This window comes from Leptonotus elevatus, chromosome 18, assembly GCF_054856555.1.
Source record: "Leptonotus elevatus isolate MCC_2025b chromosome 18, RoL_Lele_1.0, whole genome shotgun sequence".
NCBI classification, from domain to species: Eukaryota; Metazoa; Chordata; class Actinopteri; order Syngnathiformes; family Syngnathidae; genus Leptonotus; species Leptonotus elevatus.
Genome location: NC_141256.1, coordinates 3,755,724 through 3,779,204, shown reverse-complemented (window position 1 = coordinate 3,779,204; position 23,481 = coordinate 3,755,724). Strand labels below are relative to the sequence as shown.

General features: G+C 39.7%; 1 protein-coding gene and 1 long non-coding RNA gene across 2 annotated transcripts in view; one reads left to right on the top strand and one right to left on the bottom strand.

The window, feature by feature from the left end:
* ptchd4 (patched domain containing 4) overlaps positions 1–20,696 on the bottom strand; it is a 41,882-nt gene extending 21,186 nt beyond the window's left edge. Inside the window, exons 1-2 of the mRNA XM_086061722.1 lie at positions 19,925–20,696; positions 6,339–6,834 (exon numbers count right to left, since the gene is read on the bottom strand). Coding sequence (XP_085917848.1) covers positions 6,339–6,834; positions 19,925–20,524 — 1,096 coding nt within the window. The 5' untranslated portion in view covers positions 20,525–20,696. The remainder of the gene's footprint in view (positions 1–6,338; positions 6,835–19,924) is intronic.
* Positions 19,835–23,481, top strand: LOC147158288 (uncharacterized). Its single transcript, XR_015090979.1, has 3 exons — positions 19,835–20,062; positions 20,132–20,553; positions 22,801–23,481. It is a non-coding gene; the product is annotated as an uncharacterized LOC147158288 (long non-coding RNA).

Below are 23,481 nucleotides of genomic sequence, written 5' to 3'. Positions count from 1 at the left end.
TGTAAAAACAACTAAAAATAGATTGAAAAAAGTCATTGTGGGCATTTTCCATACAAATTATTTAGTAAACCTAATAAAATAAATTATATACATACTAAAAAAAAAAGGAATGGATGGGATGATGACTTCACTGCGCGCTAACCCTAACACTATCAAATCATTCAGTATAACTAGAAAAAATTCTCCCCTTTTTGTTCCACATTAATACACATTCCTCTCTCAATACCTTCATTCAGGTATGGCTGAGCACATGACTGAATGAGTTTGGCAACACTTTCAGCAAAGTGTACATGTGACAAGCAGACACATTATTCCCATAGCTCATATTTTTAAACCAAATATACGCCGCATTAATGTTTTTTGATCATGCACTCATTGCACTATACTAATCCTCCCTTCATACTTTTTAGTAGCTGGAAAAAAGGGATCACTGAAAATGAACAGTGTTCATGGTGAGATTGCATTTTGCCATTCAAATCACCGTTGAGCTTATTGCGTAGCCTTGTAGAAACGCACACAAGTAATTTACAGCTCATAAGGGTGAAGAAATGCCAAGACTGCACCACATAAACACATTTGAATGGCTACCTAATCAGTAGTTGCTTTACTCTAAATGATAATAACAAAACATAAGGAATAAATAAGAAGAAACAGTCACAATATACTTCGGAGGCCTGAACAGAGGACTTGAGAATGTGCATTAAATGACAAATGACTTTGTGTTGCACCTGGGGAAAAAATATTGCAAAACACGTACTAAACCCAGCAAGACTCCGAATCTAAGAAAGTGCTTCTGTTTAATTGAGTGTTTTCCCGTAAACAGAAATATGTTGTGCCACTGTGTGAATAACAACAGTTTGCTACTGATACGAAATTGTAGGCTGTGTGTTATACATGCTCAACACAAGAAACGTCCCTGTTGGTATAGTTTGGATGTTGGACACGGTAGAGAATTAGGTACCAAAAACAGATGACTGGTTGCATGGAGAACAAAATGACACTTGCCACTCCATTCATTTTATTTTGACAAAGAGGAAAAGAAGAGAAGAGAGAAGTGTATATTTCGGTTCTTTCAATTATTTAAGTATGTATGCCTACATACAATTTGTGGCCCGCCATCCATAGCCCACAATGCTACTAATGAACTAGTTTTTATACAGAGCTGTTCTAGATATGCAAAAACAATATTTACAAGTAAAATAGTACCATAGTTACCGTATATGTAAGGCCTCATGAATAAAGATTGAGTTTTAGAAGCAGAAAGGATTTCCTCCAGTTTGTGCTCTGTGTCAAGGTCTGATTTGTGAACATCTCACATTATTGAATAATTATGATCCTCAAGCAAACACTGCTTTAAAGATTGTCAGCTTAATACTGATTGCTCTTGTTTTGGCTCCGAATATGGAGCTCTGCTCAGGGCAGGGTTGGATCTATTCAAGAAGGATACACGGTTATGGACTACCACTAAATCATGAAAAAGATGAAAATATTTGCTTTATCCACTTTAATTAACAGATAAGTCAAAGTAACTAATACAGTATACTCACAAAGTTGACTGATACCTTGATGAATTGTTTTTAGCATGCATCATTAAACCAAACAATGTAAAGTAGCCCTTGCATTGTTCAATTTCTCTGTATAAGGCCCTTGGAGGAAAAGGTCTGGACCCCCCTGCCATAATGTATCAGAGATACAAGATCAATATACAGTATGCAAAGGTCTTGATTGAATGAAGGGTACCGTATATTTTCCCAAACCCTGCGTCATCAAATTACTAATTGTTGGACTTAGGGGCATTTGGCTAAAGATGGTCATTGGTTGACGACGGATTGCCATTTATACGCTAAGCAAAGTAACCCAAATGTTTGCACATTGTAATCTATCAATAAACTACGCCAAAGTACTAGTATAGTTAGACTTACTAAACAATTGTAGGGAAAACACTTCTATCACATTCCCTTTTGTGCCTGTCTGTTCTAATTTACCTTCCGATTACACAGTCTCAGTCAGTTAGTATCTCCTGGATAGTTATTTTGTGTAGAGATCATGAACTAAGCACATTCAATTTATATTCCTGAAAAATCATACGCCTAACTTTGTGCATGTAGATAAAACGGTTGTTTCAAATATCTTGTCTCTTCGAGCGGTTTAAGGCCTCAATGCGTTTCCGTACAAAAATAAAGTGCAATTGTACATCCACTACAGTAGGTGGCAGTGGCGCTCTCATTGCCAGAGAAACACAAACAAAGAAAATGGGATTTACTCACACCCAGCAATTCAAAAACAAATTCAGTGTGTTTTGCAAATACAAAACATCATTCACAAACGAATGCATTGTCATGTTTCGGTTGTGTGGGAGGTTGATTTTTTATTTGTTATGGGTGTACTTGTTGTTTTTGTCTGTGGTTAGTATTTTTTGTCTTGTGTTCCTGGTTTCTTCCCTTGTCCTGTTATGTCTAACCACGTCCATCTGTGTTTGTCTTCCCTTCCCCAGGTGTGTCTCTTTTTTTTATTTTTATTTTTAGAGAGAGCTCAGTATTGTTCATTTGGTAATCTTACCGATTCAACATGTTATCATCATTGCTCTCAAATTTTTTTTTGTGTGTGTGTGTACGTGAATATGTGCGTGTGTGTTTGTGTGTGTTTGCATATGTGCGTGCGTGTGAGTTTGTGCTCATTAATTTACCTGAAACCTATTAAAAATCCCATACCCTTCACCTAAACTGAAGACTCCAGAATCCCGCTAGAGTCGTGAAGTTGTCAGGAGACCCGAGTAAGGATCAAAGAAAAGAAAGAAAAGTGAAATCCAGCACCGACCAAACACCACCTACTAAGCACAGGGTTAAAAAACAGAATCTTTCACCAACCCCAGAAACATCTAAATTCCAACAAATTGGGGAGACCTCAAGAGACCAAAGGAAAGACTTAAGAAAGGAAGGAAGGATAGATAGAATCAGCCTCCACTGATTCAGCGACCAGAGGAAGAAGCAGATGTGTTTGAATTTCGGTAGATGCTGGTGTGGTGGATCTGGCATGCATGAAAACCTCCACCAAAGAAGGGAGCCATCGACCCCGGCCAGGACAGGGCAAGCACAACCCCCCAGGACCCCCCAGGCCGCGGCAGCGCCAGGGCACAACCCCCGGGCCCCGTGGGGGCCACCGGCCGGAGGGCAAACCCAGGAGCCCGGCGCGCCCCCCACCTCAACACGGCCCGCTCACCAAGCCCAACGCAACAGAACGGGGCACGGCAGGCCCACCAGGCACCCCACCCACAACCGCCACCCACCACAACCCAGCCCCCGCCGGCACCCAAAATCCCCATAAAAGACTACCCACCATCCACCCACCCACCCGTAATACCAGCATGTTTTACGCATACAAAAAAACATTTCTTCAATTAATAAAAAAATATCTTTCAAAATTTGCTTCTCCAACTGGTCGCTGAATCAGTGGAGGCTGGTGTTTGTGGGTTTCACTCTGCTTAATCTATCCTTGCTTCTTCCTTCCTTTAGTCTTTCCTCTGTTCTCTTGAGGTCTCGCTAATCTGTTGGAATTTAGATGTTTCTGAAGGTTGGTGAAAATGTCTGGTTTTGTAACTGTCGGTGGTAGGTGGTGTCTGGTTGGTGCTGGATTTCTCTTTGTTTCATCTTTCTTTCCTTTGATCCTCCCTCTGGTCTCCTGACAGCTTCACGACTCTGGCAGGACTCTGAAGTATCCGGTTATGGTGAAGGGTTTTTGATTTTTAACAGGTTACAGGTGAATTAAAGAGCACAAACTCACACGCACGCACGCACACACACACACACACACACACTCACACACACACACATGCCCACGCACAAAAAAAAGAGCGATAATGATGACATGTTGACTCAAGAAGGCTACCAAATGAATAATACTGAGCTCTACCAAAAAATAATTGAAGTACAAACTAAAATCTTTCACGTACGAAAAAAATATCCGTACAAACAAAAATGTTCTTGTGCAAGCACAAATGACTCACACAACTATAAGGACTAACTGAAATGTGTCCCTGTGTTGTGTCCCAAAAACATTCCCCCATCACATATTGCTGTGGCTGCAGGCTAACTCATTAACACAAAAGTAGAAGCTGTTTTCAGTAAACTAGGCCAAATTCAAGATGTTCCGAATAGCTAGACCTTGGTGGGATTTTTCATAACTAATAAAATAGGGAAATATATGTGCAGTGAAGTCTCCGCATGGGGTGCCACATTAGTAGATTGGGCCCTTGAGTGAGAAAAAAAAGTCGGTATCCATTTCAGTTGGCAACCTTGATGTGACGTTGATACAGTGATAGGAGGGGTATGTGTCAGTCAGGGCCTCCAGGGAGGAGAGTGGACATCTGCTGTCTCTAAGGTCCTGTCACATAAAATTATAGACTTAATCAAGTCCTCTCCATCTCTTTGCCCGTCTCCTCCTGTATTGCCTCCTCTTTCCCTTTCTGTCACTATAATGTATTTTATCATCCCAAATTCAATTTTTTTCTTTCTAATACATCTTTTCCCCTTTGCTCCTTTCTCCTTTTTTTGTGTATAAAATAAAACCATTATCAGTAGGATGATTGGTTTTGTCTATTAATAAACAATTCCAGTGGTAGTTGGCCAAAGGGCTTTGATGAAGAAGTGTGCCAAAATCACAATTTGGATTCCCGTGGCCAGCATCGCATCGCTGTATGATGTCTGTCTGATGTTTATAATAGTTTGTCATAAGACAAGTGGGGGAATGAATATGGATGGAGAGGAGTGAATGAGCGCTCCTACCATTGCATTTCCACCAATCATCGCAGCGTACACTACATATTACCAATCAACAATTCAATTCGCACCTATTGACAGCATTTTTGAGGAAGCAAGAGTACCCGGAGAAACCCCAAACAAGTATGGCTTGAACACAAAGGGAGCCTAAAATTGAGAAACCAACTAGAAACTGTGAAGTCACCTTCTCGCCCATCAACTATCCTTCATTGTAAATTGTTTTGTTTTTACTAAATCCAAAAACAATTACGAATGATTTTAGGAGAAGAAAGAATTGTGATTGACAACACGCTGCTCAGGAATTTGTATCACTGTGACACCTAGCAATTTCATCAGCAAACTTGTATTTGATACTAATAAAACTATATTTTATAGCTCAGACAGCTAGTGTAAAAATGAAAAGAAAATTGAAAACACTGACATGAATCCTGATTGTTATTCGGATTCTTTATTTTTCTTACTTATTATAGCACTTTATTTGGCCCACTTTTTTGTCCGGCAAATACTCCTACATAATACATCCGATTTACATCATTCAAATTTCAGCTTGCTTCAAAAATTCACATTACCTTGGATACAATTTTTCTTATTCCACATACTTACGGTTTTCTCACAATGTAATATCTCATATAAACTTTTCCCCATTCATTTTCAATGGGACAGTCATTCAACTCTTTCCAATTCCTACTTGCCACGCCCACTCCCTTGCATACAACAGATCATCATTCCCACGTGTTTGATACTGCTCGGTGGCGCAGTTGCTAAAGTGCTTTGTCCAATAACCAGGAGGCCAGGTGGGTTCAAATCTCACCTCCGACTGTCCATGGCAAATGTGTCCATGGCCATTCCGCTAAGTATTATAAATGCTGAACAACTGACTATCATATGGGAAAATGATTCAAATGATTAAACACATGTACCCCCATTCAGCTCCAATAGCTTTCAGTATTATACAACAATTTTCAATATAAATAGTGCGCAGAGTGCAATGACTTTAAACAAGTTAGTTAGCTCAATGGTTAAGAAAATGCCTTTCACCGTGTAGAAAGTGGTTCAAAACCCAATTTGACCAGACTTTAGTCCAAGTGTAATTTTGAATAATAATCATTGTCTATTTTTATTTAACATCCATTACATTCAATGTCATTTCTCATTATTATTATTTTTTCTACATTATTCCGTTCTATATTCTAACGTTCAAATTCAACGCAAGCTTTATTGTACTGCATTTTTCAATACAATTACATACAATGTCACAGATTTTTTCTTAAGGCAACAATGGTCCAGTGGATAATAAAAAGGACTGGTAAGTGGTGTACCTTGGGTTCAAATTCCGCTTGGAGCACATTTTAGTAAATTTTCAATGTCCAATTATTTAACATCCATTATATTCAATGTCAATTGCCATTATAGTTATAATAAAGCATTCCACATGCGTTCAAATATTAGCATGAAGCTTTCAGCATTCACACGCTATTTCTCCAAAGTCTAGTTTATATTATTATCCCCTCAATCAACCATTAAATCAGCATACAATAAAACCAAACACGCTCCCATACTCACCGATCGCAAAGAATGGAATCCCCAGGAGTGTCGAATTGAATTTCCCATCTGATATGAAAAAGATCCCTGCGGCTGTCACGTTGGCAATGCAGATGGTCAAAACCCCCAGGAGCCCCAGAAAGGGTTTCCCCCGCAAACAGTCCCGCATGGAGCTGGATATGGTGGCGGCCAGAAGCACCAGCACCATGCTAACCAACACCTCCCCCTTGGCTAGCACGCCTGTCTGATGGAAGTCTCGCCACAAGCTGAAGGAGGTGAGTGAGTGGATGTGGAGTTGGTCTGGTCCGTGAGGAGCTTCGGCAGTAGAAAGCCGATTGACCAGGGCGCAGAACTCGTTCTCCCAGCGCTCTGCAATGGCATCCTGCACCACAGGTCCGTTGTTGCGGAGGTAGTAGGTGATCTGGACAGCGCGGGCGAACTTAACTTGTTGGTCCCGGCTGTTGGGTGAGAAGGACACGCCTCCCAGCTGATGACCGATGAAGGACACTCGACCATCCTGTTAAAAAAACATGGGAGTTAGCGTTCACCAAACTACTGAATTATATTTCACTGCTTTTCTGAACAGCTAATTCTAACAGATAAAGAGCAGTAGAGCAGCAGGTGTCATCCCTTATTTCAGTTGTGCTGATTTACAAACTTGTTAAAACCCAAAAACGTATTTATAATTTTTTTTAATGCTACAGAAGGCTTTAATACAGCTTCTGACATGTCGCTTAAAACAATGGTAGTTATTACAAAAAACGACCAGCAGATGGCAACAGAGTATAAGAGATCAACCAGTGCCATATTGCTACAAGCTCTTTTTGCCATTGTTTTCAACAGGTTTGTGAATAATGATGAAATTTAGATATATTCTAATGCTAATTGCTGCAAAACGGAAACAGATACAAATGTACTTTTTTTCCCGATGAAAGAAGAGACTTGAATCTTTCTTTTGGTAGGTTCCGTGTTTTTATAGTAATACAATAGAATATTATGTGGACCTTGTAAAATCAGTCAAAATCCAGTAAATCAGCAGGGAGCAAAGGGGGTTGCTTCAGTAAAAATGTCTGGGAGTGAATGAGTTAAAGATGTGGACAGAAAGGCATGATATAATGTGAAACAATTTGATCACACAACCAGCAACGGCTAGGAATCATTCCAATAGCACTCTGTCTAGGGCAGAGTTCATTCAAGTGTTTGAAAACAGTACACACTTTGAAAGCGAGGTGACTGTTGGCTCATTTTTTGTCATGATTTTAAAAAATAAAAATAAATCTCCTGGGAAATCATACGTAACAAATGAATAAATAATGACATATTGTTCTAAGCCCAACTTATATTGCTCAACAGGATCGATCCTTTTTTCCCATGGGGCTCGGCTGGGATTGAACCCACACCCTGTGGGTTGTGTGTCCAGAGTGCTCACAGTTCAGGACCATATATGGACGCTCAGGGAGTGAGTACATAAAACGACAATAATACAAACATACACACAACCCACCTTTGTTTTTTCCCTACACTCGTAGCGATCAACATGGGAGCAGTCGGCGGTCTACCAGTCACGGTAACACGTTGCACTCCACCTCCCATTTGTCAGCCAATTAAAACTGGACACAAATTTATAACACCCACCCGTTCCCGGATACACTAAAAAATAGTACTCAATTTTATTTTGTCAAGTGGTTGCATGAAATAAAATCATCTCCAGAAACATTTTTGAAAGGAACACCAACTGTAATGACAAGTTTGCTCTACATTATTTATTTGGTTGTTACTAACATAACTATGAGATTCATCTTTCAAAAATTCCACCTTTTTTAGAAACTTTATTTGAACGTACCACACCATCATTATTTACGTTGCAACGTACCTAGTACGTAATGACGTAAAATGGTGGCAGCAATGTGAAGCGCCTATAAAGAAAGCAAGGTAAGCCTCCGTAGCGTTCCTAAAGGGACGATCAAAACTCTTGAATGCGTCTGGTGAATGACGAGAGCACGCGTGGGGCAGGGTGATTCTCTCGATCGCATGTTGTTTCTTTAGGAACGCTACGGAGACTTACCTTGCTTTCTTTATAGGCGTTTCACATTGCTCGGCAGAGAGCCAGCCGCCGTTCTACATAACTACATTTGTTTTGCGGGGATAGTGTGACATGTTAAAACATGACAAAACGTGACAAATTTATAATTGTAATGTGAAGAAAATCTGTTAGATAAAAAGTAAATATTGCATTGAAAAGGATGAAAAGTTTATTTTTTTTAAGAAATTACTGTGGAAGAAACAAACATTTAAAATGCTTAAAAAGCTTCATTTGTTTTATTATAACATCTTGTTTAACACACCAGTATAGCCGTTTCTTGCTATAGGCTAAGTAGGCGACTGCCTCAGGCCCCCAAGCCACCAGGGGTCCCCCAAGCTCTATGTGTAGTCTTACCTGAGGACGATAAAAATGTCCTGTCTTTATCTGTCTCTAATATTTGTTTATTACATGCCTTTAATGCATAAAAAATTCAACGTAAGATATAAATAAAATAAACTGTGATGATAAGCAGTGGCTGGTGTTTTTGTGCCACACAGTTAGTGACGTAGAGCCTCTATGTCACTAATTGTGTGAGAATGATTGACAGCTACCCATCTACCTTTCCCGTTAGCGAGAGTACTAAACAAAACAGACATTAATGGCATCAAAAACAAGTTAACTCAGCGGCGCGAAAAAACTGAAGAAAAAGAAAACTGAAGAAAAAAAACGGTCAAAGGAGAAAGGTAAGGCACTTATTGGTGATCGATAGTTGGGGGTGAAACTCCATCATTTTATTTTATTTTTAGCAAGTTTATTTGTTTTGCTAGCCAGCTCGCTAGCCTCTGGCATTTATTTATAGATTTAACCTTCCCTTGGCCAGCCCCTAGTTTAACTAGTAAAATATGTAAATTATTGAAGAAAATGCTTAAAAGTGACAAATTTCAAAGCTTCATTCCTTGCTATCATGTATGAGCCTCAGCATTTCATAAGTTCAATAAACTTTCAGTGGATGTTTTCAACTGTGAAATTGTGTAGTAGACCTTTCAAGTCTGTGTCATTGTTTTTGTCTGTGGTATTCAAAACAGTATTTTTAGAGTAGGCTAATATTTATTTACACTTGGAAGAGAATAAATAAATAATAAAAGCCTCTCATATGTTGAGGAACAAACTCACGACCTTCAGCTTTGGAGACACACAACCACTCCTACTGTTTGTTTACTTCCAAGAGACCAAAAATATAGTTTTTGGTCTCGGAGTCAGGAAGATTCCAGCTGACATGAGCGATATATATATATATATATATATATATATATATATATATATATATATATATATATATATATATATATATATATATATATATATATACCAATGGACATCTGAATTTTGTATTTGTTATTTCAATGTTCTGTAAATTTTTGGTTGTTTGACACACAGTAAATGTTTGCCGAGGAAGCACCAATATCACTGTCGTGATTATTTCTCCCTGTACAACACGAAATGTGTCCATCAGCCACCAGTTTTGCTGCATTTCCAAAATAAATCCCTGCTTAGCAAGAACATCATCATGCTGTTGCCATTCATTTGAATTAAAGATTTTTCAGAAAGGTTAATGTGATCTTCAACGATGCTCTCGACTTGCTTTTATTACCTTGCACAGACATTGCCTTGCTTACAGTAAATGCCATCAGATTGCAATTCTGCCTCATCCGCTCTTCATATATTTACAGTTTACACTTTTTTGCATTTCCCCCCCCCCCAAAAAAATCTGGAATATTATTTTAATACTTATTAAAAACAAAATAAAGAAACTGATTGAACCTGACTATCTTTACAAAGGATAGATCAGTTTTGTATGTCTTCATTTTAGACATAAGTAACAAAGTATGAGATAGAGCTGGGGGGAAAAAAGTCAAATAAGACAACAACGTAAGTAGGTCAACACCAAGGTCCACCAGTCATGGCAAATCCAGACTTCTTGGCATTTGTCTTGGATTAAGCCATTGGAATCGCAAAATATTTTAATCAAAACATGAAATAAAGTTTTTCAGATGATCAAATTAGACATTGACCACGCAAGCCATCTGATTGGTTAACCTGACCACAAACTTCAAGTCACGCAGTATTTTTCTTTCAATCATGTCAGCCAACAGCGGAGTTATAAAATGTGTTTTTACCAACCATTGAGAATTGACGTTAGTCACGACGTCTTCAAAACAAACAAACAAACAAACATGAAGCAACCTGCAGATTTTATAAGACGACAATTTCGAACAAATACGGCAACACGTCAAACTGCAGGTGTTTGTTTGTTTTTTTCTTTAAAGAGGAAGTCAACCTTAAACATTTTTTGACAATAATACGTTATATGTGACCTCACTTGTCTAAACATAACATTCTTATTAATATTACATTTTACATTTACATGAGTTATGAAGCAAAATCCAGCAGTTTTTATCCATCTCAGGGGGCGGCCATTTTGCCACTTGTTGACTGAAGATGACATCACAGATGCTCAGGGCTCGGGCAATGACCAATCACAGCTCACCTGTTTTCTGAGGCTGCGCTGTGATTGGTTGTCACCTGAGACCCGAGCAATCATGATGTCATTTTCGCTCTACAGAAAGTTGCAAAATGGCCGCTTTCTATATTGATAAAAACTGCTGGATTTTGCTGCGTAACTCATATTCCACTAGCACAATACCAGAATACCATATTTTGACTCATGAGCCTGCTTAGAACATATTATTGTCAATAATTTCTTGGGGTGTTGACTTTCCCTTTAAGAGGCCAGCTCCATTGGCCTCATGTATGAAGGGTGCGTACGCATAAAAACGTGGCGTACGCACCTTTCCAGTCTCACGTTCAGATGTATCAAGAGTGAAATGAGCGTGGGAATGTGCGGTGCTTCACGGCAACTCCTTGGCTGACGTACGCAAGTTTTTCTTGGCGAGTCGTAGATGTGATTGCTGGGCAGTTGCGAGAGGTGGACTTTTCGCCAGGTGATCGCTGTAAAAATATATGTAATATATTTAGATATCAGATTCATTTTACACCACGGGAGGGGGCGGTGAATGGCTGCATCCATGCAGCGAACACGTAATCGTCTTTGTGTGGGTGTACGGCGGACGACGTGCCTAGGTCGCATGGAAAGGGGGTGGAGGGGCGTAGGTTTTCTGATGACAAATTGATCAATGACAAAATGATCCCCATGCTCTTAAAGGTCACGTTAAACACGTTTAAACAGAATGGTTCGGTCCCAACAGTGTGACACGACTGCAAACGGGAAAGATGTAAGTTTAACATTTTTGATTTAGCCTTCCTTCCTATCCTTTCTTTTCCTTTCTGATAAGAGATGAGCACCTTCTACCATATTACTATGCGCGTCGTGCGCGTCTTCCAAGTTTAAACCTCCACGATCACAATCAGATCGGTGCTCCTTAAACACGTCATTCATCCGGTATCAGCGGCGGCGGAGGGTTGTCTTATATGTATTAAATTTAACTTAAAGCCTCCGCGATCACAATTTGATGCCCCTTCAGCATTCAGCCACTATCGTAACGGGACGGCTGTGATACTCCGACGGCACTTTCATCACAGAGGTTGTTATTGACTTCCAAAGACAGCCTGCCAAAAATCATAGTTTTTCGTGCCTCTTAATAAAGTGTCTCTAGCTCACATAGATTTTTTTTCATTTGTGCCTCATGCTTTATAATGTGATTATTTTATCATGCATCGTAATCATTCCCACCCGCAAGGCCTGTTCATACTAATTTGCAATTTTATGTACGGGCGTGGAGAGGAAGGAGTCTAGTACTCTAACATTTACGCATTGATTGAGATGTATAAAAGGAATGTGCTTGGATTCGTTCGTATGCATAGATTCGTACATCTGGATTTTTGTGTGCGTGCGACATTTTCTGGATATGGACGTATGGCGTGTTTTAGTATGAAAGCCACGCAAGTCTTAGTACATGAGGCCCCAGGTCTCCAGATATGTATGTATATTAGAGGAAGAAAGTAACACAGTTCCCGGTTTCATAACGACATGTCTCTAATTTTGTGGCCGTGAAAACAGTATTTCTTCTGTCTTAACGTTTACTCTTGATCTCCTCTGGACTTGGAGTTGACCTTGTAGACTTGGACCTCTGTGACTCGAAATTGACTTGGACTCGATAAAGGTGGATGTGACTACAGCCTTGCTTTCAAGCATGATGTTTCCTGCACTGTCCACTCATTTGATTGCGATGATGGTGGTCATGGCGGTCAGTGACTAAAAAAGCTACAATGTGTTCAAAAGAGGCACATGAAGCCCTCGTTACTTTTAAACTCAGCAACTTTAAGTGCTATTTGGTATAGGGCCCGACCGACTATGAATTTTTTGAGGCCGATGCCTATTTTTGGCAGAAAAAAATACACATTAGCGATTAATCGGCTGATTATTTAAAAAATATATATATAATGCATACAATTATCCCCCCCATTCTTTTTCAATGGGTGTACCTTACGCACTAACTCTCTCTATTAAGATTTACTCTGCTTTGAATAACAAAGCCATAGTATTACCTTATCATCAAAGTTACGATTAAATTCTATTAAAATAACTCGTTTTTCACACATTGGGAATAATTTGTGCCTTTGCGTAGTGTTATCTTACCTGTGGGTATGTGTTCTCACAGCATGTGTGTGAATATTCGTTATTTGAAGGGAAAACACTCCCCAAGTCGATGCTAACTTCCCGTTAGCATTTGAATGGGATCCTCCCTTCGCTTTTAGCATTAGCGCTAGGCTAGCGATATTTTAAAAATGAAGCATCTTGTGTATTTAAATATACAGTGAATGTTTTTCTTATTGCCGTGTGTTTAGTTTTACAGTTAACTCCAACTGGAATGTCATTGAACATCTTAAAGGGCTCTTGGGGGACAACAAAATTACCAGAATAACATACACTACACACTTGCTAGTTGTTAATGCTACTCGAGCAAAAATGATGCATTTTCACAGCGTTGGAAACGTCGGTTTTCTTTGATAACATTTATAGCATTTTAAGGGGAAAATAAACGGCCATTTGGCCCAATTGGACGATTGTTTTGGCAGATGTTTGAAGGGCAATAATCGGCCGATTATAATAGCGGCCGATTAATCGGTCGGGTCCTATCAAAGAATACCGAATAAATAGCAATACTTGGTTGATATGTAAAGAGTTATCAATTTAAATGTGACTTTAATGTAAAATCTATAATTATTTGATGAAGAATAATCAATTGTAAAAATATTCAATAGTGACAGTCCAAGTAAGCAAATGCGCAATGTGAAATACGATCATTCAACTGTAAGCCATCGTAATGAAGCTGTAACATGGCGACAACCATACTTGTCTGACCTGCGCTGTAAATCTGTAAAAATGCCCCAATGGCTATCAACAGATAATCACATACATACTGCCATATGTTCAGGTTGTTGCTGGAAAAGCAGTCAGCAAGCTTTAATTAACCATAAAAGTGGTTGCTTGGGGTGCGCATGCTGGATGAAACCACAGACCAACATCACACCTCACCTACCACATGTCATTGTGTTGAGAGGTTATTCGTGCTTCCCATACTTAACTCGTTTTGTGTTTAATATAGACAAGCACGCCATGGTTAGAAGAGTGTTTAAGAAAAAGCTGATGCAAATATTTAACAACACAAACCACCAAATACCTGTACATCTATCCTGAATCATCAGACTTAAAGATAATGACAAAACGACAAAGATAAAAGCATATCCATATTAAAGTTGAGCATGTTGCATTTTCACCAAGTACAAGTGTGTCTTCTATCTATCAACCTGTCAAGGTTTTTGCACTATATTCATTTAGAGATATTTGTAACATTTGAAGTTAGTTATTGAGTCCTTTTTTTCTTTAAATGTATTTAATAGTAAACCATAAATTTGTTTAAGGGTTGGCAAATTAGTTGGTATTCATCACTATATTTACTTAACTGTGTGTGTGTGTTGTATGTATTGTAAACCTGGCAACCCGGCCACCGCTATGCTACGAGACGAGGGCTGAGGTTACCTCATTGAGCAAGTATTCACGGAGGGAGCTCCAAAGGTGATTACATTTGGATTCAATGATTATCTTTTTGAAATGGGGAAAAAGACCAGAGGTGGGCATTTTACAAAAATAGAAATGGACTCTCTGGGATTCGTGCATCACATTGGCAGCTGGTAAACTGCATTATGTAGCCGGCCGCGCATGCGATGTGGGCAATTGGAGACCGCCTTGCACCCACGACCGTGCGTCCGTGGGTTTAACTCCCATGCCCCACCAACACCTCACATCCTCAACCACTTATAATTGTGCCCCGCAGTCGGGGGTGCAATTAAAATTATTTTTTTGATGAAAATGATAAAAATCTATTCAATGAATTGATTTCCACAATGATTCAGAGGGATTGTACCACACTGTTTTATTTACAATATGCTACAGAACGCCTCGATCCAATTCACCAAAATCATGCTACCACCTGTGCTGCTAGTTAGACCTGCTTTTACCGAGTCTAAATTTGGTCAACTATTTGTGAAAAAAATTGCCGTTACGCTGACGAATGAACAAATAAAGTTTGCACCCGTCTTTAGGCCAAGCACAGTCTACTTTCTGTGATTAAATTGGCTGCTCTGTTTTTACGCTGAGCACACAGGCACAGTCGCAACATAATAGAGCCCTAAAAGCTCTGCAAGTGGTCTATAAGTAACTGAATGGTTTATGACCTATATAAATTCATGATATACTAATTGAAAATAAAAGTGCTGCCAAAGTTAAAGTGTTAACTAATTAATTAACCACAAAAAATTATCACATTAATCATATATTAATGTCAATTAATTTTGAGTGCAGATGATTCATTAGCTGACAGTGGATGTTTACGTTAAAGGGAGCACAGGTTGTGTTTGAGCAATAAACATAACTACGTGTAAAGCATTTAATAAATGATTGTGTATGACATTCAGAATATTTGTTCATGTTAAAATATTGGGGTCATTTTTTTCCCCATTTTAAATTATGCAAGTTATTGATTAGAAAAAGAGGATGATGAGCGTGTGCAGTGGATCAAAAAATGTGCGGTGAAAAAATGTTGATAAAAGACTTTTTAATCAAGAGATTAAACGTGATTAATCGAAATTCTAAGATGTGATTAATCTGATTTCAAAATGTAATCGTTTGACAGCACTAAAAGCCGTTAGGGCTGTGAGGTCTGCAGCCCAGAGTTCAAAGCAAACATGATGAGGCAGCATTTATCTGTTATGCTGCACGCAAATTGAATTAATTGTGATTTCAAATTGAGAGATTATGTAAAGTGTGTTTTGTTGCTTTCATGAAATCATTATATTAACAGATAAGACTTTTAAAATGTTATTTAAAACATTTTAATACATTTTTATTCATTCTGTGCAAATTGGTTGACCAGCATCATACAACAGATTTTGTTTAATTTTGCCTGTGAACTTTGCCAAAGAATCAGTGCCTGAAGTAGAAATGTCTTCGATCACATTTTATGGCACCGGAGTCCGAGTCAAGTCACTTGAATTTGAGTGTTGGCTGATGGAACCAATACCCCAAACTGCATCAAGAACAAAACAACATACACAATATACAAATTTGAGCAAATGTGATTTCTTGGATAGCAAGCAACACATTTACAGTACACTACATCGTTATTTAGAAGCTATTAAGTCTCTTAAGTAATTTAAATGTGTCAAATTTGTTAACCTGCCGCGCTTTCAACTCTTGCATTATTTTTGCCATACTGTTTCCTCCTGCGGTTCGTGTGGCTTGCACACTTTTCATCTATGCGCATTCTCCCATCCAGGCGTCTGACACACCCACCCTGCGTAAGGAGGGAACAAAAGAGGCGTGACTCATTGAAGTCTGAGGCTGGCTGTTAATCATGGAGCATGGAGTTTTCCTGAGACTTGCAGATCAGTGGGGCCCAACCTTCATTGTACCACACGTGTCACTGACAGAAGCAAATAAAAACAGATTAACCGTCATTCACTCTTATGCTCTTCCAGTCTCCTGAGGCTGGAGGGGAAACATCATATTGCACATTTTAATTCAGAACAGTCACACCTCACTTGCCCTATAAAAACTGAAAAGCCAGCAGAGCAGGTCATTTTCAGCAGTCAACTTTTTTTCTTTTTTTTTTACTGTAAATGTATTTGTTATGGATGATTGTAGAGGAATTTAAAGTGCTCATTCAATGTTGTTGTTTTTTTTCTTTCTTAAAATGGCTTGTCACGTTGCTACATGTATGTCTGAACCTGGCAACTGAGACAGAAGAACAATGACTACACTGATCTATTCAGTGTACCACTTCCTCGTTGTATGAACTACAATCTAATGGCAAAGTTGTGTGAGAAGCACTCATCAAACTAGAAGTTACATTATATTTGAATTGGGTATTCAGATAAAATAAAAAATAAAAAAGTTTTTTGCATGCTTAAAAAATAAAATATCAATTATATTGCTAGTTTCTTTTTCACATAAACTTTTTTTTTTTTTTACTTAAATTTAAACTGTCTTTACCCATAGATCTTGGTCTATGACTTTCTACCCACTTTCAAATCTCTTTGGTTTTTTGCTCGACATGAGACTGTTAGTAATGTATTGATATTTTATTTACTTCGTTATTTATTCACTTAACTACTTCTTGTGTTATTAATTTGTTAATAATTGTATTTACTTACCGACTTACGATATTCATTCATTAATTTTTGTTTTACCTGTCTTTACTGCATGACTGATTTTTAATCCATGGACAGCGATGGTGCTTTAAAGTGCTTTATAAATAAAGTTGAGTTGAATTGTCAGATGAAGGGGAATGTAATATGCTTGTGAATCGAGTCATTATGTGGAGGAACTCAATGTGTGTGGGCATTAGCAAGTAAGTGCCTCAATAATAAGTGTAATTAGAGATTGTGTTTTTTTTTTAGTATTAGCTCTTTTTATTTTTATTTTTACAATATCATGACCTTTTTTTAATATCGCCATCCTCCCCACAATATTTTGATAATTATCGTATCGTGAGGTTCATATCGTGATAATATCGTATCGTATCATATCGTTACATCCCTACTTGGCGCTGCCGCAAAATGCTGGCAACAGGCACCGTATAATACAATTGTCAGCGAAATTAAGTAGATTACCGTTGCTGCGACTGTCTTCCTGAAAGTGTATGCTAAATAAGTGGATCCATGAGGCGAAATCCCTCGGAAAAATTTTAAATAGATCTCATCCTGCGCAGGGACGAGACATCTCGTGGCGCTTTAATCCCACGAGATCTTGTACGAAAACTTGTCCCATGCCTAATAAATAAATAGATGTGTATGTACTCAGTAAATTTCGTAGAGTAAATTTTACTCCAAAAAGACTATATTCGGTCCCAGCCTAAACTAGAGTAAACTTTACACTTGAAAGAGAGTAAAACATTAAAAAATGTTATCACTCAAGGGTTGATGAACGGTCACAGAACCTTCACATTGGGAGATGGCCAATCAACCCGCTGAGCCATGCTGGTCCAATTGTGTGTCAGTATATTGCTCAAGTGATAGAGTGGCCGTCTCCCATGCTGAAGGTTGTGGGATTGTTCCTGAAGCCTTGAATGATTTTTTTTCTTTTATTTACTCTCTTTTGAGTGTAAAGCTTACTCTGTTTAGACTGGGACTGAATATAGTCTTTTTTCAGAGTAAAATTCACTCAATTAAATTTGCTGTATATGTAAATAAAACACTATGATTGAATGGTTACAAGCTAAAAAATATATATATAATTTTTTTAAACAGCATAAAACAACAACATACAATTGTATGCCACTGGTTACAAGTTTAAAAGAAAAGCCAGCAGTAATCCATTTTACTACAGCTAATCAGGTGAATTTTGCTTATCAGGAGGATAAAATGTGGAGAAAAAAAATTATTAAAATTTCTGAATCTGCATGACAATTTGAGTTTTAATCAACATTAAAATCGAATTTGACAATTTTCCCCCCTAATTGTTCCCCACACAGTAAATTCTGTAGAGTGAATTTTACTGTAAACAGAGTCACTTTATGGGTCAATTCGATCCAACTTTCTGGGTTGTTTTATACAACTGTTTTTAGAGTGTACAACTTCAGGTTGGGAGACGGCCAATCTACTCCTTGAGCCACGCAGCTCCTGCTGTGTGTTAGTATATTGCTCGTGTCAGCTGCAATCTTTATAACTCCAAGACCTCTCCTATTGGATAAAAGCAAAAAGTTGGAGTGGCATAGCTGAGGTGGTAGAGTGGCAGTTTTCCAAGATGAAGGTTGTGAGTTTGTTCCGCAACCCTTGTGTAACTTAAAAATAATAATAATAATAAACTAGTAACATTGAGTCAAAATCTCTCCTTGCAAAATTTACTTAGAATTTCTGAGTGAAAAATCTTATGATAAGTTTTTTTTTTTCATGGGATAGGCAAATTCTCTTGCACAAAATAAAAATACATTTGAGTACATTTTACTCTGTTTAGAGTGGGACCAAATAAAATGTACTCTACATAATTTACTGTGCAGTGTTAATGAACCTACAAGAAGTGAAAAGAAAGAAATGTTTCCATTCTTGCACGTATCACAACTATTTGTCTTTACTGTTACAGCAAAAGATTTTCCTCACCATCTAAATCTAAAACGAAAACAACATAAATCATGTACTAAGTTGAATTCAACCAAACTGCTGATTAATTAATTGGTTATATACTGTACATAAATGTCTATTTCAGCCAACGCATGCTGCCGAGTAGCACCGTTTCATTCATATTTTTCCGTCTGAAGTGCCGTGAAGGGCACTACAAGTAAATCAAATTGAAAATGACTTCGGAAAAATGCACCTGAATCATGCAGCAAGTAGCACACTGCAACCTCACTGCTGCATTCCAAACAACTGGCTCTTCAAGGCAATTAGCAATTGTTGCAAATTGAGGCAGTAAGAGGTCACATGCAAGAAAAGATGGGAAATTAATTCCGAAGGAGTCTATTGGCAATTGCAGTCATGTCGTGCTGCATGTGTTGCCAGGAGATGGCAAGAGGGAACCACTGCATAAAAAAAGAAAGAGGATATCCCTGTGTGTGTGTGTGTGTGTGTGTGTGTGTGTGTGTGTGTGTGTGTGTGTGTGTGTGTGTGTGTGTGTGTGTGTGTGGGGGTGTGTGTGTGGGGGTGTGTGTGTGGGGGTGTGTGTGTGTGTGTGTGTGTGTGTGTGTGTGTGTGTGTGTGTGTGTGTGTGTGCGTGTGTTTGTGTGTCTGTGCATGTGTGGAGCGCTCAACACCCAATGGAGCCAATCAATTCACCTGCACCAACACATGGGAGGGTGAAACCTTGCAAAGCTATTGCAGATGTCTGGTTAAATGGAGAGGGTTCCCCTCACATGCTGAATGTAGCAACTCACAGCCCACCATAGTGCAAATGCTGCATTCATTCAGAAATCATGGCAGAGACTGCACGTCTATTTGCATTCTGCACCATCACAGGGACTCTTTTTCAGGAGTGGGCCTGCTTCGAACGCATGCAAGGACTCGAGCTCACCTTTAACGTGGTGTTGGGGTAGCTGACGGGCACCTTGTGGAAAGTGCTATTGGAAAGCACCGCCTGTCTGATGTCTTCGAAGATGGTGATGATATCATCCAGCAGGCAGCGCTTGTCTCTGTGGCTGAGCACGCAGAGGTGCGCGAACGTGTAGTTGAATCCTTTATAATTGACTCGCAAATCCAACACCTGCTTGTGAACTTGCAGCACCTGATCGGCCACCTCCAGGATGTTCCCCCCGGACTTGGCCAGCAGTATCAGCCTGCCATATCTGCCCGGGGTGTGTAAATCCGAGTACAGCTTGTGCTTCGACTGGTCGATGTGAAACAAGCTGTTGGCCAGACTTCGTTCAATCTTTGCCAGGCTGTGCGTCGGGGCCACCAGCAACTCGAGGTCCGTCTCCGGCTTGAATCGGCTCAGCACCGTAGATCCGAAAATGATGGTGAGAACCGCGGGCACGGTGAGGAAGAAAACGGGGTGTCTGCTAACGAATAAGCCTAACCAGTAGAAGGAAGCCTTGAGCCCTCTGTGTATCACTTGCCGCAGCATCCTCCACAAAATCCAGCTCGCAGATGCCCCGTCTCCTCCGATGAAGCACATGTGACATCAGACCCTCGTTTCCCGGCTCGGTAAGAGAAATAACGCCATACACGCGCGCGCGCGCGCACATACACACACCTGGAAAGACAGCATTGCAGCAATTCGCTGCAAGACGCGCGCGGAGAGTCACGGCGACTGTCGGACAGTCACTAATTCATCCTTCAGAAGCCTCTTCAAGAGAACCCGTCTTGTCTCATTTCAAGCCATTCCGCCTGTGCGTGTATATGCTAGGGGGTGGGGGGCGGGAAGGAGCCGCGCGAGTCCACTTGACTGTAGCGACTGCATACCAGTGGCGAGTCGCGGCGGTGTGATATGTGCATGTGCATGTGCGTGGCTCCTGTCTGCTTCCACACATGTTTCGCCAGCGGTGGCGGCTGATTTATCGTAAGCGCGTGACGCTGGAATGGTGGTGGAGGAGTTGATGCCTGCAATTGTGGCGGCAACAGGCAACGGACGCGTGGTAAATTCCCCCCTGCAGGTGGTAGGGGTAAGCCACATTGTGTATATATTCGTGCTGGGTGGGTTGCACTTGCACAGGCCATGTGATGCTGAGAGGGAACATAATTACACCCTTCATCCATGTACTTGTTTTGGTATGAATTGCATCATTAATGTATTCGACTATTGTGTGAGATGAGAAAAACAACTTAAAAGTCCTTTCGGAAATTGGGTGAATGCCCCCACCCCTCCCCTCCCAATGCAAATGATAGGAATAATCACATAATGTTTTTATTATGTTATGTATGTTATCTGATTGAACCGAAGCTTATCATGACATCGTTGTTTTCCCGCAATCAATAATTATTACTGCAAAAATATATAATAATAATAATAATGATGATGATGATGATGATGATGATGATGATGATGATGATGATGACAATAATAACTGGGCTGGAGTGAGAGAGAGTCAGAGTTTCATGAAATAACACACATAATACGATTAAGCAGGATAAAGTCTGTTACTGTACTTGAGTAGTTTTTCAGTACTATGTACTTTCCTGAGTATTTATTTTTTAAACTACTTTTTACTTTTATCCGTTACATTGCAACATGAGTATATCTGTACTTTTTACTCGATACATTTTCAAAACACGGTTGTTTTGTTTTTAAATGCACGAAAACCATTACAACATATTTGACCTGGAAGAAAAATGCAGCCCTCAATGTCTGCAGCCGCCAATCACGGTTCTCTACATCCCAACTTGCTCCATGACACACTATCACATGACGTGCAATTTGTCGTGTGTGAGGTGTTGATGAGGTTGCAGGAAGTTGTGAGGCAAGGCAGGTTTGCAGGAGTTCAATAAAAAGATGGATTTATTTCCAAAAAGGAGGGCAAACAAGGAACTTGGAATGCTAACAAAAGACCAAAAGGAGATGCACAGTAACAAACAAAAGTCACAAAGCTAACTAGGGTAAGGACAGGACAACTGACAAAGACTCAGGGATGTAAACGAATGATCCAACGAAGAATGCAGGGGTGGAGGGAACTAAATAGGAGCAAACTAATGAGACAATGACAAACACCTGGACATGACACAAGGGGCAGTGGGTGCTGATTGGAAGACAAGGGGACCGACCGGGATGATGAACACAATGTCAACAGGGAGACATGACAACCAAAACCAAACTCAAAATACAACACAACTGGCTAGATTGGAACAACCCGTAAATATGAGGGCAATGCGTAGACCAGCAACATGAGCGAGTGATACTCAACAATGTCAACTCGATGCAGGGCTAGTCAAACAAACAAACAAAAAAACAGGTTTTTAATCTCTCAAGACAAATAAATACACAAAAAAATGTTATTATCAGTTAATGGCTGATTATATCAATACTCCAAATTCACTGATCTGAACATGGCCACACTGTAAAATGTTTTGTATTCAAAAGTGTGCAAAAAGCCAACGACACAGAATGTCGTTATTGTCTTCTGAAATAAAACACTTATTTACTGCTATGGTGTCTGAATTGAGGCATTTTCATTTGATTGAACTACAATCAATGCTAATACTGTTGAGTGTCAACACGTCTGTCAGTCAACTCACTTATGTGGCCAACTGCTCATTGACTACAGTGCGGGATTAAACCTTATCCTTGATTTCAGATTGGAACGTCCTATCTCTAAACAATCCATTACAGTTTTGGACCTTTTGGCTAAAAGTTTAATGATATGAACATCAAACATTTTGAGAGGAAATTCACATGTTTTTTTCATTTTCACTATGTATTATTTCATCCAACCACCCATATTTTTTCTGCTTATCCAGGGTTGGGTCATGAGGGAAGGAGTTTATAAACCCTGGCCACTTTGTCCAGTTCTCACAGACCAGACAGCAGGTCCTGGGTGTTCCACAAGGATGTTCCCGAAACACTTCACCAAGGAGGCATCCTTACAAGATGGCCGAGCCACCTCATCTTGCTCCTCTCATTACAGAGGAGGCATGTCTCTTTTCTGAGCTCCTCCTGGATGACCAAGCTTCTCAATTTATCTAAGGGATAATCCAGACTCCGCAGAACACGAGAATCAAAACAGGGCATAAGCGTCCAGCCGTAGTTCTTGATCCAGGGGAAAAGTATGGGTAACTGATGTTTTGGGAGCAACAATTTGGTCTGGCCTTGAATCACTCAGCTGACTCACAGTCGAGCTCCAATTAGCTAAATTAGCCATCATTTTCCTCGAGACGAGACGCCAACTTCTCTTCCGTAGCAGCCATTTTGCGAAGGAACTCAAGCATTGTATCCATCTTGCGATTGAGTTCGCTCGTCGCTTGTATATACAGTAGACTAAGCTAACAAGCACATTTTCTATGAGTGGAACTGAACAGACACTACTGACACCTTTTCCAGTGGGATTGGCTTTACAAATCCAGTTCGGGGGTGGGTGGTCATCTTGCAACCCTGAGGCTGTGGGCTCAATCCCAGGCCATTGTGAATTTGTCGACGTATAC